The 16,858-nt window shown below is 45.6% G+C and overlaps 1 protein-coding gene across 1 annotated transcript in view; it reads right to left on the bottom strand.

Moving 5' to 3' along the window:
• Positions 1-4,845, bottom strand: part of Marchf4 (membrane associated ring-CH-type finger 4) — a 94,710-nt gene extending 89,865 nt beyond the window's left edge. The window contains exon 1 of the mRNA XM_048344173.1: positions 4,354-4,845. Coding sequence (XP_048200130.1) covers positions 4,354-4,845 — 492 coding nt within the window. The remainder of the gene's footprint in view (positions 1-4,353) is intronic.
• Between the last annotated feature and the right edge of the window lie 12,013 nt (positions 4,846-16,858).

Here is a 16,858-nt window from a genome sequence, read left to right as displayed (position 1 = left end):
AAATGTAAAAATGAACTCTAGTGCCTAGAAAGATAAGTACACCATCCATGTCTCTCCTACAATGTTCACTTTTATTCCCAGAGTTCTCAATGCATCTTCAAAAACTCTTATCTTACTCCCTAATAATCAGACACACTGGCTAGCACATTCCATGCTATTCTTGTCCTCTCTGAACACTACTAGCTTCAGAAGAACAAGAAAGTCAGGCAAGGGTGTTGAAGTCCTTAAGACTCGTTTCCTGCTTTCCATTCAGTTCAAAACAGGTTCCATTTCCCCCTGATCCAGACTTCCATGGTTGATAGCATCCTTGGACACAGGTCTAAATTCTCCACAGCAGTGCAGCCTGGCAGGTAGCCTCACTTCTTTGTGAAAGATTCCCTGTGCCTCCTATCTCTCCTGCTTCTGTCTAACCTCAGCCTTGCAGCCTCAATCTGTTTCTTTTTAAGTGGTCTGCAGCAACAAGAGACAAGCCTTTCCTAACTAACTGGGGAAATGGAAACAAATTCTCCCTGCTCCTGTCCCTGTGAATAAGCACCTCACCCACTAGGGTTGCTTTTAAACGTGTCTCTCTTTCTTGTACTGATATTGCTATAGTTCACCCTGGCTCACTCTCTGTGTGCTCTTGATCTCTGTCAGCCCTTGTGATGTCTGGGTTAGGCTGTGCCATCCTAGTGGGTAGGGCCAAATTGATCGTGTGCCTCTTGTCCCTGCTCAGCAAAGCAGCAGGGGCAGGTTGGCACTTAATAAAGAATTTGGCGGTGGAAGCAGAGAACACTATACTGCACCTCAAGCACTCTAAGTGAGAAAGAAATAGCCACTGCCACAGCCAACCCTCCTCCCAGTCTCTGAGCTCAGGCACACGTTTGCAACAAAGCCAAGGGAGCATTCTCTTGTGAATGAGATACTAATCACCGTAACAATACATTATTACCACGTGCCTCTCATGGTACTGACTGATTTGATGCTTAGAATCATCTAATGAAAGTGACTATCATTATTTTACAGATGAGGAATCTGAAGCATGAAGAGGCTGTGTGATTTGTTGAACTCTCTAATTTGTTGTACCCTTTCGCTTCAGATACCTCAGTTCCCTACCCTCCCCATATGTACTGTTCTCATGGTGGACTAGTGCAAATTCATTCATCAATAGAGAGTGGAGGGGTGCCAATAAGGCTCTTGAACTACACCCTCATGGGCCCTTGACCCCTGTCTTATGTGAATGAATGGCTGAGAGGAGAGGAGCTACTCAGGAACTTTCCAGCATGGAATCAATTGGGCTCTCAAAGTATTTCTTTCTCTCTTCCTATCTTATCTTTTGTTGCTCAGCTGCACCAAGCTTATTCATTTTCAGATTTCAGGCTTGCTGTTTTGTCCACCTGGAATGCTCTCCTTCACATCCATGCAATGCTGGGCCCTTCTCTCCATTCAGATGTCAGCTCAGATGGCACATTTTAAAGAAAGCGTTAATCAGTTGCTCTCTCTGGCCAATCCCTTCCCTTTCATTTAAGGCTAACTCATTTGCCTCACTTCGTTTCATTAGAGCACTTTACACTTCCTGAAAACACCTATTTATCCACAAGTTTACTTGTCTATTTTTGTGTTTTCACTAGGATAGCAGTTTCAAGAGAGCAGAGCTGTCATCTGTTTTGTTCACTCTTTGATACTGGGAACTGCATCTGGCACATCATAGGTTCCCAATAAATATTTGTTAAATAAGGGAATGCACAAATAAATGAACTGCAAAATTCTTTGTAGAAATCTTCAAAGGAAGAACGAGTTGAATCTTCCTGTTGCCCCCTCACCACATATATTGTAAGCCCCTTGTGGGAAAAAGACTAAGTCTTTATTCTTGGCAGCATTTCAAATCCTAGAGCAATAGTAAGTGGGGTGATGAGTGAGAGGGAAGGTTTTGTAGTTTCTTTGTTTGGGAAGGAAAAAGACCAAAACATCCAGCTACTGAGACTGCATGCTATGCTTCCTCGAGGACCAGGTGTAGGCAATTGCTGGGCAGCTCTCTCCCTGAATAGATGCCAAAGGCATCTCAGCCTGCCCCACATCTTCTTCCTCATCCCCAATCTTTATACCCCTCCATCACCATTCCCTCCTTTTTGTCTTTATTATTGAAATGCTGGGAAGAAAGAGAAGAAAGTAGAAAACAGTTCTCCATATCCAGTGTAACACTCACATCATTCCTGCTATCACAACATAAACCCATTAAAATCTCTTGGCTCTTCTACAAATAGTCTCCCTCATAAATATGATAATCACAGTCAAGAAGGGCTTCATTTGATCCAGTCTTCATAAAGACATGGCTTCCTAATCCTCTCATTCTTGTATCGGTGTGTTAGCTTTTTAATTCAAAGCTATATGTCTATGACACCTAGTAAAATCAGTGCAAAAAAAGGAATGCCCTCGCCCCTGACCAGATCTGTGTCACATGAGGACATTTCACAATATGGCTAATGACTCTTTTTTCTTTTTTTTGCAGAAAAAATACAGCTTTTCCATGATCAAAAACACATATTCATTCTATATGAATCTCTTGCAAGGTATCTCCACATGTATTGTCTTCTGGCCTCTCCTGGAAGGAAAGGGTGTGAATAGTAAATGGTATCTCACAGAAGTTGGCAAAGAGGCCCAGAGGCACAATGCTATTTGACGACATTCACACAGCAGGTGAGATATCATCCCAGGACCCAGACCAAGCCCTACCATTTTCTACAGATGAATGCTTTTTCCATAAGGTCCACTCCTTGCACTCCTCAGCCAGCCCATGTGGGAGAAGAAAGACCTAGCTTACAAAGTTAAGAAGCTGAATCATTCCTCTTTTTGGAAAAGATGAAGTTCCTGACTGGGACACCCCCAGGGGAGGCTCACTCTTACTATTATCCAAACACTCTACAGTGTAGTTCTACCAGAGAGGCTCAGCATTAGCAGTGGAGGAAAGAGCTAGAAGAAAGACACAAGCTGGCAACCTAGACTATATATCTTTCAAGGAGTTTTCAACTCTGAGCAACATTTTTTTTTTGATGCTTCAGGTAGTCCTAATCACAACAAGGAGGAAGCCAGCCCTCCGCTTCTCAAAAACATTTATACACCCATACTGAGATTTTTATCATGTCCCTTCATAATGGCCAAGCTCCCGTTCCAGGCATCATCTAAGTTGAAAATGTTTTGTTCATTCATAGCAAAAGGAAAACAAATTAATGAGAATGTCATGTAAGCTAGCATCTCACAGGGAAAACCCTCAGTAAGAGCCAGGGGCAGTTAGGAGCAGTAGTGTGGCATCCTGCTACACTGCTACTTGTTCAAGGAGCACCTAGAATCTTCCCTCCATTTCATGAAATTACTGAAGTGGCTGATGGGAGCACAGGACTCTGTCCACATTGGATTTCAATGTTCTTTGTCCTGCATCAGTCACTAGATCAGATTTCCAGGCAAGCCTTTTCTAAGCTAGGATTCATTCTTGCTTTCAAATTTCTTGACTCATGAAAAAGGAACTCATGCTTCCCCATACTACAGCTACTGAACTGTAAGTGCTGTAGTAAATGTGGTATCAGTGACCATTTGAATGGACAGGGTTGGGAGAACCTTCCAGACTTAAGTTTAAGGAGGCTGTGCTCCATGAGGTACTTGTCACCCCCCTATCCTCAATGGGGAAAGGTTAAGGGACACTCTAAGTCAATGTACTTCAGGCCTGAGAAGGGGAGTAGATCGACAGAGTTCCCTACTCCATTCTCCATGTCCCTTAAACCCACTCTGGCCTTGACTTACCTACCTGCTTTCAACATGGGGGCAGCTTGAGTCTGACAAGAAGTGTCTTGGCAAACTGAAGTAACCTCAAAGTGAAAAAAAAACACCCACCAGAACTATTGTATTTCCACATATAAGAAGAGGGAAAGAAAAAGATGCTGGCTCATTTTCAGAAGGGAAATAGTGTGGATGAGGAATTGAAGATGGGCTGGGAAAAGTTTCACTAGGAAGAAATCTGCCGAAAGTATATCCTCACACAAATATGAACGCACCACCAAGTCTCTTCATTTCAATTTCATTGCTTCTGCATCTTTTATTCTGAGGGTTTTTGAAAATAGAATTTTAAGGATGGAATCAGAGAAACTAGCACTGGGAAGACAAGGCAAGAACCAGAGTACAACAGAGCCACCAAAAGACTCCATTAGGAATCAGACACTGTCCTGGGCAAAACTTAGCCACAAGCAACATCATTGTGGAACTCTGAAAACAAAGTCCTTGATACTGGCACCAGCATAATGATTCCTCCGGGCAAGCAGGTGAGTGACAAACCTGCAAGATCTGGAGATCCCACAAAGAAGCAAAAGGGGAAAAGGGACTCACCTGTTCTGGCCCCTGAAAGCAGATGCGACAGAGAGGAGTCCTCATGCCACTGTCCAAGCTGCCCAGTGAGTAGCAATCCTCAGCCTTCTCCTTACAGAAGTCATCTGAGGAGGCACTGCTGAGCAGCGAGGCAGGTGGTTCTGTGGCTGGGCCACCCCAGTCATCTTCCACGGAAGAAGGTGGCAACGGTGGTAGAGGTGGCAGAGGAGGGGTCTCCCTTCCCACCGCTTCTCGAGGGCCCCTCCAGCCTGCCCACCCCCCGGCCCCGGGAGCCGGAAGGGTGTTGTTATTGGCTGCCAAACCAGGGAGCTGGGGGTCTCCGTGCATGGGCAGGGGCGCTGGAGGGGGGCGCCGCAGTAGAAAAACCTTCAGGTCATTGAAGAGCATGCGGCAGCGGCACTTGAGGAGACCTTGGTGGCGAAACATCTGGGGAGCTGGAATGCACAACCCGCAGCAGCAGCACCACAGCAGTCCGCCCAGGGGCACCAGCATGTGCCCGGGAGAAGAAGAGAACCCAAGAAAGGCAGCTGAAGTCTTTGAAAAGGTGGATAAGATAGGGGTTGGGGTCCACAGTGTTTCTGTGTTCTAGAATGAATCTCTTATCTCAATGGTTCTTCTTACAATCCCTCTAAGCAGGAAATAAATTGCTCCCAGGACTGAGAACTGTGAACCAGTGATTCTGAAACTCTACCTGGAAAAATGCAAAACACACAAAAAAAGTTTTTCTTGCTCTTGCAACCCCTCCCCTAACCTCGGACTTTGCTCAAGGTATCTCCTTTCTGCCTGTGACCCCAGGACACTGGCAGGGCAATAGAGGAAGCATGAGACTGGGTTGTTAGAGCCTTAAGACCAATGTCTAAGAGCAGAAAGGAAGGAAGGAAGGAAGGAAGGAAGGAAGGAAGGAAGGAAGGAAGGAAGGAAGGAAGGAAGGAAGGAATTCTCCCAGGAAAGAATGACTGGGTTCTTCTCAAATTTCTAAGCGGTGTGTGTGTGGGGGGGGGATCTCTTTCTTTTATATAAAGGGGTGGGGATAATTATAAATCAAATTTAGAGTGAACTGAACTGGGCTGAGGGAAACCCAGTGAACACTTGAGGGCTGTATATGTGTGAGAGAGATAAAACAGCTTTCCTCAGGTAGCAGGAGACTGGGCAGGTGCAAAGTGGGAGTGGAGAGGATGTTGGGAGAAGTTTTAAATCTCCTGGGCAGAAAACTAGGGCAGTTAACCCCTAGAAGCACCAGAGTTGCTTTCAGAGAGATCTTTAGGTGGAGAGGAGGAGGGTGGAGGTGGACTGAACAGGAGGCTTGTGCTTTGCCTCTGTAGCCAGAGGGCTACACCGCAAGCAAAAGGCCAGTTAGGCCAAAAGAGGTGGGGTTTAGGGAAGGGGGAAAGGAGGGCAGAAAAGAAAAGTCGGTTAACCGTGGAGAGCTACCTGCTTCCTGATCATGAAGATCCTGACTAGAAGCAAGGGTGTGCGTCTGGGGGTGGGAGTGTGGTGGAGCAGAGAACAGGCGTACAGGAGAGGGGCGTGTGGGAGGGGACGGGAGGAAGCAATAGTTACACGATCCGGGGTCCCCAGCCCACTCCTGCTGCAGTCCGTGAATCCGTGGCCCCCTCCCCTCGATTCCATCAAAGGTCCCTTCGGCCGAGGCGCAAGAGTCGTGCGGAAGGCAGGTCGGGGTGAGCCAGCGGCCTCGCCTGGTCCTCTTCTTCCTCTTCTTTTTCTTCTTCTTCTTCTCCCTCCTTCTCCTCCTCCTCCTCCTCCTCCTCCTCTCCCTCTTCCTCTGGCTCGGGGTCTGCCTGCGCCCGCCGCCGCCGCCGCTGCTGCCGCTGTGGCTGCAGGAGCGCCTGCCGGTCGGCGTCCGGGAGTCTCCGGGGCGGGGGATGCTCCGGCTCGTCCTCGGGCTGCTGCGGGTCGCCGTCCGGCGCGATCGCCGCTCGGGGCTTCATGATCCTCCTCCTCCTCCTCCTCCTCCTCCTCCTCTTTCCCGGGGGGCCGGCGCTGAGCCCCCGCGCCCGGGCAGTGCTGCCATGCAACCAGAGACCAAGCCAGACGTGAGGGTGGGGGGGGGAGGATCTGGGGGGTGCGGGGGTGGGGTGGGGGCGATGGAGGCGTGGAGGAGGGAGGGAAGGAGTGAAGAAGAGGAGAACACCAAAATAATAAAAATAGAGCGAAAGGAAATAATCCGGATGGAAGAATTCAGCTGTCAGGGAATCCAGGGGAGTGCTTGGGGTGGGTGGGTGGTGGGGGCGGAGGAGGGCGGCTGCCCGGGCTCCACGGCGGCTTGGCCCCCCGCTACCCCCACCGGGGCGTCCTCGGCTGGTCTCGGCCCCCGCCCCCACCCCGCCCCTCCCTCCTGGCTGCCCTCCCCAGGCGGGCTGCTGGGCTCCGGCGCCCGCTCCCTCCTCGGAAAGGCACGGAGGTGAAGGCTCGTCGGCGGCGGGGCCAGCCCCGGGCGCGCGGAGGGGAGCGCGGAGCCGCCGCGGGGCCGAGGTGGGAGGCAGCCTGCACTGGGCTTCGCTTCAGCTTGGTCCTCTTGACTCGTGCCCCCAAACCCGTGTATCAATGTCTCTCGCTTAGTTTGGGGGAGGAGGGAGGGAGGAAAAAAATGGAAAAAAAAAAAAAAAAAGCGGAAAGGAAGCAAATCCGAACCCAGGTGTTGTCTTCCGCCGTTGCTCAGCACCCGCCGCCGCCGCCGCGGCTGCTGCTGCCCCCACCCTCCCCCCCACCCCCTGGCTCAGTTCCTAATGGGGTGGTGCTGGCAGCGAGGTGGCGGGGCCGGGAAACGAGGTTCTGGGAGCCCGGGCGGCTCTCGAGGCTCCGTCTCCACCGTCCGTCGCTCGCGGCCGGCGCCGCCGCCGCCGCCGCCGCGTTCAGCACCCGGGTGAGTGGACAGCTCCCCGCCCAGACCCAGCGCGCGTCACGCCGGTGGGGGCCTGACGCAGACGCCGCGGAGGGATAGAGGGCTGCAGGGAGGGAGGGAGGAAGGGAGGGATACAGGGAGGGAAGCATGCAAGGATGGAGGGATGCAAGGATGGAGGGATGCAGAGAGAGAGGAGGGAAAGGAGGCGAGGGGAAGGGGGAGAAAAGGCGAGGCGAGGGGATGGGAGGGAGCAAGGGAAAGGGAAGAGAGGGAGGGCTTTGGGAAGGGAAGGAGGAGGGAGCCCTGTGAAGATAAAGAGGAAGGACTCAGGACGCGCCTGGGAAGGGAGGGGAGTGGGCCAGGTGCGAATTCCCGCCGTGTGTCCCCTAGCTGGAAGGTAGGCGTGTAGGTTTGTGCCGACTGTACGCACACCTACCTCCTTCACGCCCGGGGCTCCAGGCATTGAGACAGATTGCTCTCAACCACAGTACAGGAATACAAATACTCAATCAAAGTAGCTCTCGGTCTACAAACTATGGGAGAAAGAAAGTTTTGTGACGTCCACATTAGCACTGAGACCCGATGGAGTCTAAACCTCTGATGACTAAGACTTCACGAGAAAGAAATGCTTTAAAACTTTTAAACCGGGAGAGTGTGTGTGTGTGTGTGTGTGTGTGTGTGTGTGTGTGTGTGTGTGTGGCTTGTGACAACCGGTGCTTGTGCCTGGTACTGGGGCTTGAACTCAGGGCCTTGCACTCTTACTTGGCTTTTTCCTGGCTTTCTACCACTTGAGCCATACTTCCACTTGCAGGTTTTTTTTTTTTTTTCTGGTTAATTGGAGATAAGTGTCTCACACAGTTGTCTGCGCAGGGCTGGATTCAGGAAGGGATTCTCAGATCTCAGCCTCCTGAGATTACAGGTGTAGGTAAGATTACAGGTATGAGCCCACCAGCACTTGGTTTAGCATCCTTTTTGATGACTTTATTTCTATAGAACTTAAACACCAATGGGTAGTGAGGGTTGAGTTTTGTTCCATTTCATTTTGGGTCCCATGTGCCTACGTCACTGTCACGAAACAGAATAAATATGTGTTAAATGGCTGGTGGCCAACATCACCACAGTTGTCATTGCTCCAAGTCTTGTCCTTTTTGCATAATAAACGATAACAATCCATATGCAGATTACAGGCTCTCTTAATCAGTATATTCCACTTCCTCTTTTCCAAACCTTTCACTGAGCCACTGGCAATGAATTTTAATTTCCTCTCCCCTTTTTTCCTCTGCTTCTGACTCATATCATACTACTCCTTGAGAAACTCCTTCGTGGGCAACAAAGTATCCCTCAATCTGAAGAGTCAGAAAAGGGTGGAAATTTAAAGTGTTCTGTATAATACTCAGTGTTCACTGCTGCAGGTATTTTCTTTTTGTAAATCTCTATCTCTGTCTCTCTCCCTCTCAGTGTATGTGCCTCTGTATATTTCTCTGTCTCTCTGTTGTCTGTCCGTCTCTCTTTCTCTTTCTCTGTGTCTGCTTCTCTTTGTCCCCCACCCCCGCCTCTAGGGTCATAGATTTCAAGAAGGCATTGCAATGAGTCACCCATATAACAGTACTAATTGTGATCATGCTTCTAGAAATACTGGAGCCATAGAACAGCATGCAAAATCTCTGCACCAAAATATCATTCATTGGTCTGAAGTTCAGCCCAATGAATCATAAGAAAACTACCCCTTTGCTGGCATTTTCATGAATGATTCATCCCTGTGAGCCCTAAGGATCAAGGATCTGGATCTGGATCTCGATTAGCCCTGTGTGACTACTTGTCTGAATCATTCCCCAACACATGCTATGAATGCTGAGCCCCTTCCCCAGGTGTTTACAAATGATGCTGGTGCTTTTAATAACTATAAAATCATGTTTAAATTCTTGATCCATTTATGAACAGTATACTGCAAAGAGAGCTTTGTCTAAAATCCACAGTGCTCCACATTACCTTGTATCTGCCTCGAGCATTGTGCCAATCACTGTACAAAATTTGTCTCATACATTCATCTCCCTTTACATGCTTCAGGGCAGATATTTTTTTGCTAGTTCTGGGGCTTGAATCCAGCTCCTCAGGGCCTGGGCACTGTCCCTGAGCTTTTGGGCTCAAGGCTAGTGCTCTAACACTTGAATCACAGCTTCTCTCTGGCTTTTTTTTCCCTTGGTGTTTAACTGGAGATAAGAGTCTTATGGTCTTTCCTGCCTGGACTAGCTTTGAACCTCAATCCTCATATCTCAGGCTCCTGGGTAGCTAGGGTTATAGGCCTAGCCACTGGCACCCAGAAACTCAGAGTTTCATGAATAACAGTATTTTTCAATTTGCATCAGCAGCATGTAACACAAAATCTAAAATCTAGTGAATGGTCAAGAAAATGACTGAGGGATGAGGGCATGCCTCAAGCAGTAGAAAACCTGCCTAGCATACACAAAGCCCTGAATTCAAAACTTAGTACTGAAAAGAAAAAGACTGAACAAATAAATGATCTTTTTGTTTCAATGAAGCTACATATTTCTCCCCTTCAGTCTAGAGGTATCATGTGAATTAATTCACACATGAGTGAATATCTGCTTCATCTAAAATTGATTTTTAGGGTTTATGCTCATAAAATATCTGTTCTGAGTATATTGTGCAAGCACACTGGGACAGGATAGAACAGCCATATTAAGAATCACAGAAATGGGCCATGTCCACAAGAAGACAGCCTTCCTCAATTCTTCCACTGAAAGTGAAAAGATTTCCATAAGCAGCAAGTTGCTATGAGTGGGGAAAATAAAATAAGATTGTCTTCAGAGAGACTGAGAGGCTTGAAAATTGTGCTTTGAATAGACTGTAAATCATGAAAAACATCTTACCGAGTTAGATTCTCTTTATGTCAGTGCTGAATCATAGCCCCAAGAGTAAATAAAAAACATAAAGAAAAATGTTAAATCAATGGATCTCCATTTAAACATTCACAAAATATAGCTATGAACACCAATCATAGGTAAGGGATGGTGTCGGAAGATACGGAAAATACAAAAATGAATTGTTGGAATTGCATCCTCAAGGGTCTAGTACTATAAATACATACATAATCATAACAATACACAAAGCATTAAATAATTCAAAGGGATAGAGTTTTAGGAGTGCTGAGAATAGGAAAGTGGTACCCATAACTGGGTGACAATTAAGAGAAGTGAGAAAAGAAGAAATGGGTGATGATGGGAAAGCCCTTCTTTAGCAAGTGACATTGAGCTGGGGCTCATGCCTATAATCCTAGCTACTGAAGAAGCTGAGATCTGAGAATCCTGATTCAAAGTCACCCCAGGCAAGAAAGTCCATGAGACTTTTATCTTCAAGTAATCACTAAAAGACCAGCGGTAGAGCTGTGACAGGTTCCTATTTGAACACTCCTAAAACTCTATACCTTTGAGGTATTTAGTGCTTTATGCATTACATTATGATTGTGTATGGATTCATAGTACTAGACTCTTGAGATGTGGCTCAACTAGTAGAGTGCTAGCCTTGAGCAGAAAAGGTAAGAGATAGGACCCAGGTGTTGCATTTAAGACCCAGTACTGGAACAACAATAACAACAACAAAAAGATACTGACATTTGAACTGGGTTAAAATGAGTGGAATTTAGCTGAAGGAAAAATATTCCTGGCAGTGGGAACACTCACTACTTTAGTCCTTCCATTTAGCTGGGCTGGAAGGTACTTGCAAGTAAGTAGCCAAAGTAAAGGCAGGAAGGTAGAACAGAACTAGATTACAGCACATCTTAAATGCCGCTCTGGGAGAAGATTTATTCATTGACCAGGTACTTGTTTTAATGGTTTTAAAGATTTGGAGCTGAAGGTGAAGGGCGAAAATAAACTTTATCGCTGAGCAAGTTAATTAACTGGATGGGATTTCATTGCTAACAGGTGGGAAGCAATCAATATTTTTTTCATTTCACGCCAGAAAGTTCTGGGCTCCTTAATAGATTTATTCTTTTAAATGAGATTGTTTTCAGACATATTTCATTACTTATAGAGATGCTGAGGTCATATGAATTAGAAGAAGAGTAGAGGAATGAGAGGCTCCAAGGAAAAAATATTAGCAGACCTAGAGCTTCAGAAAAGACTCACTATGAAGTCCATTGCATTTGATTCTCCAAACAAGGATTCTAAAGGGATTCCAGGATAGCTGTTGTTTCTTGTACCAAGACTAGAGGAGATTTTACAGAAACTTAAAAAAATAATGATGTCTAAAAAGATTTAACAGACTAAAAGTGTCATATAAGGGCTAGAATTCATATATCTTCTAACCCTCACTATAATTTACTTTTCCAAATTTTCAGTTTATCCATATATATATATATATGCCTCAAAAAAGTTGCAGAATTGCTACTAGTATGCAAATTGTTAACAGCTACCACACACTGGGCTTAGAAGTACTTAGAAGTGTCTGGTTCCTTATTAAAATAGAGATTCCAGCTGGAGCCAGTGGCTTATACCTATAATCCTAGCTACTCAGGAGGCTGAGATCTGAGGATCACAGTTCGAAGTCAGAACAGGCAGAAAAGTCCCTGTGAGACTCTTATCTTCTATTATCCTCTCAAAAACCAGAAGTGGTGCTGTGACTCGAGTGGTAGAGCACTAGCCTTGAGCACAAAGATGCTCAGGGACAGTACTCAGGCCCTGAGTCCAAGCCCCACAAGCAAGAGAGAGAGAGCAAGAGAGAGAGAGAGAGAGAGAGAGAGAGAGAGAGGTGGAGAGGGAGAGGGAGAGAGAGAGAGATTCCACTGAGAATGATTGTGCATGCCTATAGGCCCAATACCTAGGAAATTGAGGCAGGAGAATTATAAGTAGCCAGCCTGGGCTACATAGTGAGATCCTATGTCAAACAAAGAAAAAAAAAGCCAGTCATCAGTAAAAGGCAGGCAGGGTGGGAGAGAGGGTGGGAGGCCAGTAGGGAAGGAAATGATTTCTTGGAAGCAATTATCTTACCAAAGTGATTTTTGATCCTCGAAACTCCTTAGGTGGCAGGTAGTGATTTTTCCCCACATTTTTTTCAGATAAGAAAACAGACTTGAAGAAACGAAGTCAAAAGTTGTGTGGTTGGTGAATCCCCAAGATGAGATTCCAGCAGAGTACTCCCTGAGCCTGAAGTCTATGCTCTCCTTACTGTGCATTAAGGAGCTTTAAAAAACTTTCCCACTGATCACTGTCTCCCTATCCAATGCCATACAATTGTATGTGATGGACATGATGGCTTTTTTTTTTAATTTTTGCTGGTCCTGGGTCTTGAACTCTGGGCCTGGGCACAGTCTCTGAGCTTCTTTTGCTCAAGACTAGCTAGTGCTCTACCACTTGAGCCACAGGGCTACTTCTGACTTTTTCTGAGTAGTTTATTTGAGATAAGACTTTCCTGCCCTGGCTGTCTTCAAACCATGATCCTCAGCTCTCACTAAGATTTACAAGCATGAGCCACATGCCCGGTGGGACCTGGTGGTGGTGGTGGTGGTGGTGGTGGTGTGTGTGTGTTGTGTGTGGTGGTGGTGGTGGTGGTGTGTGTGTATGTGTGTGTGTGTGTGTGTGTGTGTGTGTGTGTGTGTGTTGATTCTGGGACTTGAACTCCTGGCCTAGGCACTGAGCCCCTGAGCCTTTATTTTCAAGGCTAGTGCTGTACTACTTGAGCCATAGTTCCACTTCTGGCTTTTGGTGGTTAATTGGAGATAAGAGGAGCATCAGAGACTTTCCCTGCCCAGATTGACTTTAAACCTCCTGAGGAGCTAGGATTACAAGAGTGAGCATCTGGCATCCAGGTAGAGATTTACTTCTAATAAGTAGAATACACCAAAAGGGATGGTAAGTTACTTCAGAAAACAAAGCACAATGTTTCCATGTTACTTCCATGTTACTTGCACATTCTCTCTGGTTTGTCTCACTTGCTCGCTCTGATGGACAGGCTGCAGTGTTGTAAGCTGTCCTATGGAGAGACCAGAATGTTGAAAAACAAAGGGTATCATCCAACCACCATCCAATGAGAAACTAAGGTCCTCCCTCTGACGGTCCACAAGGAACTGAATTATGTGAATGAGCTACGAAGTGATTTCTCTTAGCTAGGCCTTAAGATAATAGCAGTCTTGGCCACATCTTGATTGTAGCTTCATGAAAGTACCTAAAGCAGGAAACTCTCCTCAGGCAGGTAGAACTGAATTCCTAACCCACAAAAACTGAAGGTAAGCATTTAACTGTTTTAAGACTTGTGTACTCTATTACAGCCCCTGTGTCTGAGACACATACAGAGAGGAGTACTTCTAGTCCATTTTGTTTGTTTGTTTTGCCAGTCCTGGGGCTTGGACTTAGAGCCTGAGCACTATCCCTGGCTTCTTTTTGCTCAAGGCTAGCACTCTGCCACTTGAGCCACAGCACCACTTCTGGCCGTTTTCTATATATGTGTTGCTGGGGAATTGAACCCAGGGCTTCATGTATACAAGGCAAGCACTCTTGCCACTAGGCCATATCCCCAGCCACCATTTTGAATTTATCGAGTATGAGGGCATTATGGAAACAAAAAAAAAATGGTGACGAACTCATCAAAGGACCGTGCTCCATACAGGAAGAAAGAATGCTAGCATCATTGTCTTCCACTTGCTCTTCCAGAATATGAACTTCACAGGGCAGGAAATTTTTGCTATTTATTCTGATGCTATGTCTCTAAGCCATGGTACATATTAGGTGCTCAATGAATATTTTACTCTGAGCCTACTCTTTTACAGCCTCATCCTTGACCAACATCCCAGACTTCCTCCTTATCTGAGTCTTTTACTAGGCCACTGACAAGGGTTATTTGAAGTAGATGTTAATTTCCTCTTCTGCTCTTGACTCATGTCCTTGTCAAGGATTTAGTAATAAAGAGAACTGTGTCCCTAAGTGAGAGCAGCACATTAGTTGGGAAATTTTGTTGCACAGCAATTGATAACTCCTACATAAAATGCTTGGTATTAATTATCATGCCCAGGTTTCTAAGTGCTTCAAGAGACTCTATTTTGACCTCAGAGAGAGAACATGACCATTCAAAAGGCAATGCCAATACAAATGTGAGAACTTAGTGGGGGTGGTTTTCTTAGTGAGTGAGCTTGAACTCATGAACTAAGAGTGTTGCATTCCTGGCAGTAGTTACACCTAGGACTTTGAGCTTATTAGGCAAGTGATCTGCCACTTGAGCCATGCCTCCAACGTAAGTGTGTCAGAAGGATCAACTGTCGTGTTTGCTCCAAGTGCTTTTTGCCTGGGGTGGCTTGGACTGCAACCCACCTATTTATGCTTCCCATGTCACCAAAATGACATGCATGTGTTTCCATGTCCAACTTTAGTTTGTTGGTTAAAATGAGATTGTGTGAAATTTTTGTCCAGACTGGCCTAAACTGTGACCCTCTTGAGGCTTGTTGCCTGAACAGCTAGGATTATAGGTATAAACTACTATGTCTGGATGGATTTCCAGTTTTTAAAAGATCCCTTGGACTACTAAATAGGAAACAGGCTGGAAACAGTCAAGACTAGAGACATTTTGCCCACTGTTCAGCTGTATGACTCTAGAGATAGGTACAAACAGAGTCTTAGTTTCCCACTCAGTAAAATACTTGCTTGGGATCAAAAGAACAATGCCATCCTGTAAACTACACTGGTATCCTGAATTTGACCTGGGTCCTTATATGTGAGTGGAAAAGTAAGTTTCCAGTTTCTGTCTCACAGTATTCCATGATCATTTGATATCAGCTCAGCCTTTTCTCTGCCTTTCCAAGGCTTCGGAATGGTGCCTGAAATCACCCACATGCATGGCCTCTTCTTCCTGCTGCAGCCACAGCTCTGAGCCATCTGTTGGGGTTTCCAGTTTGGGGATGTTCCTGGAAAGACATGACTGGCCAGCCTGCTTTGGATCAGCACCAACTTCTCTGCCTACTTTCTGTACCCACAACTGTGTCAGCCTCTCTGAGCTATTTTTTTCTGGGAAGACAAATGTAGTATTAAATATTCAATAAGCCTGAAATGAGACTGTGGCCATGATGGACAAAAGCTGCTTGTCAATTGTGTGAAGGGGGCAGTTGCTTCTGAATCAACCTGGGGCAGAGGAGAGATTTCAGCTGATGCTGCTTCCTGGGGCTCTCATGCTGTGTCTGCAAGTATGCCTGGGAGGTGAGAGGCTTTGCCCTTCTTTGGGACAAAACCCCTACAGATCATTCATTCCTGTGACAATATATCTTGTTCGAATGACATGAGTATACATAGAATTGTAAGCATGATATTTATGTGTATATCTGTAGTCTATAACTAAAATATAATCTGTATTTTCACAATGTACAATGCTATCCAACATCCTACAAACTTTAGCCATGTGCACTAATCCATTGTAACAGTAGGCCTAAGTACTTAATGCAATATTTTTTTTTAAAAAAAGACTCTGTTATAAATGGTTCCCCAACGTGTACATGTAGGTCAATACACAGACAGATAGAAATATTGATTTTTAGATATATACATAACAATAATAAAATCTTGAATTTATATACCTTCTTCTCCTGGGGGAATTCACAGAATGTGTTTAGTCTCTTCTATGCAGAGAGCATGAAAGTTTATCTCTGTATGAGATGTGAGGCAGAATTACTGTAAACACAAATGTTTAAAAGTCCTATCACATTCTTGTCTACATATATATGCCCTAAGCCTCTGAATTCATATAGCACCCAAGAATACAGACTTATATGAAGAACAGAGCCAGGCATCAGTGGCTCATGCCTATAATCCTAGCTACTCAGGAAGCTGGGCTCTGAGGATTGTGGTTTAAAGCCAGCCTGAGCAGAAGAATCTGTGAGACTTCTTATCTTTAATGAATCACCAAATCAAAATCCAGAAATGGTGCTATGGCTCAAGTGGTGGAGCCTTAAATGGAAAAAGCTAAGCGAGAGTTCCCAAGCCCTGAGTTCAAGACACACACACACACACACACACACACACACACACCTTATGGAATATCAAACTTCTGCTTGCTCTATGAATATGATACAAGTAACATTACCTAGAGATTTTTTATTGTAACTGTATTTTCTGCAATATTTGTCATTTTACCTTTTATGTTAGAGTAGTTGTTAAGAGAGCATGCTAAGTGCTTTATATCACTGGCCATAAAAGAAATGCAAATCAAAACAACATTGAGATTCCACCTCACCCTAGTAAGAATGTCCATTATCAAGAAAACTAACAATAACAAATGTTGGAGGGGATGTGGCCAAAAGGGAACCTTACTTCATTGTTGGTGGGAATGTAAATCGGTTCAGCCACTCTGGAAAGTAGTATGGAGATTCCTCAGAAGGCTAAACATAGAGCTCCCCTATGACCCAGCAGCCTCACTTTTGGGCATCTACCCAAAAGACTACAAACAAGAACACACTAAAGCTACCAGCACAACAATGTTCATCGCAGCACAATTTGTCATAACTAAAATATGGAACCAACCCTGATGCCCCTCAGTAGACGAATGGATCAGGAAAATGTGGTACATGTACACAATGGAATTTTATGCCTCTATCAGAAAGAATGACATTGCCCCATTGGTAAGGAAATGGAAGGACTTGGAAAA

The sequence above is a fragment of the Perognathus longimembris genome, chromosome 4 (assembly GCF_023159225.1).
Source record: "Perognathus longimembris pacificus isolate PPM17 chromosome 4, ASM2315922v1, whole genome shotgun sequence".
NCBI lineage: Eukaryota > Metazoa > Chordata > Mammalia > Rodentia > Heteromyidae > Perognathus > Perognathus longimembris.
The sequence above is the reverse complement of the archived record's forward strand: the minus strand, read 5'-3'. Positions and strand labels throughout refer to the sequence as shown.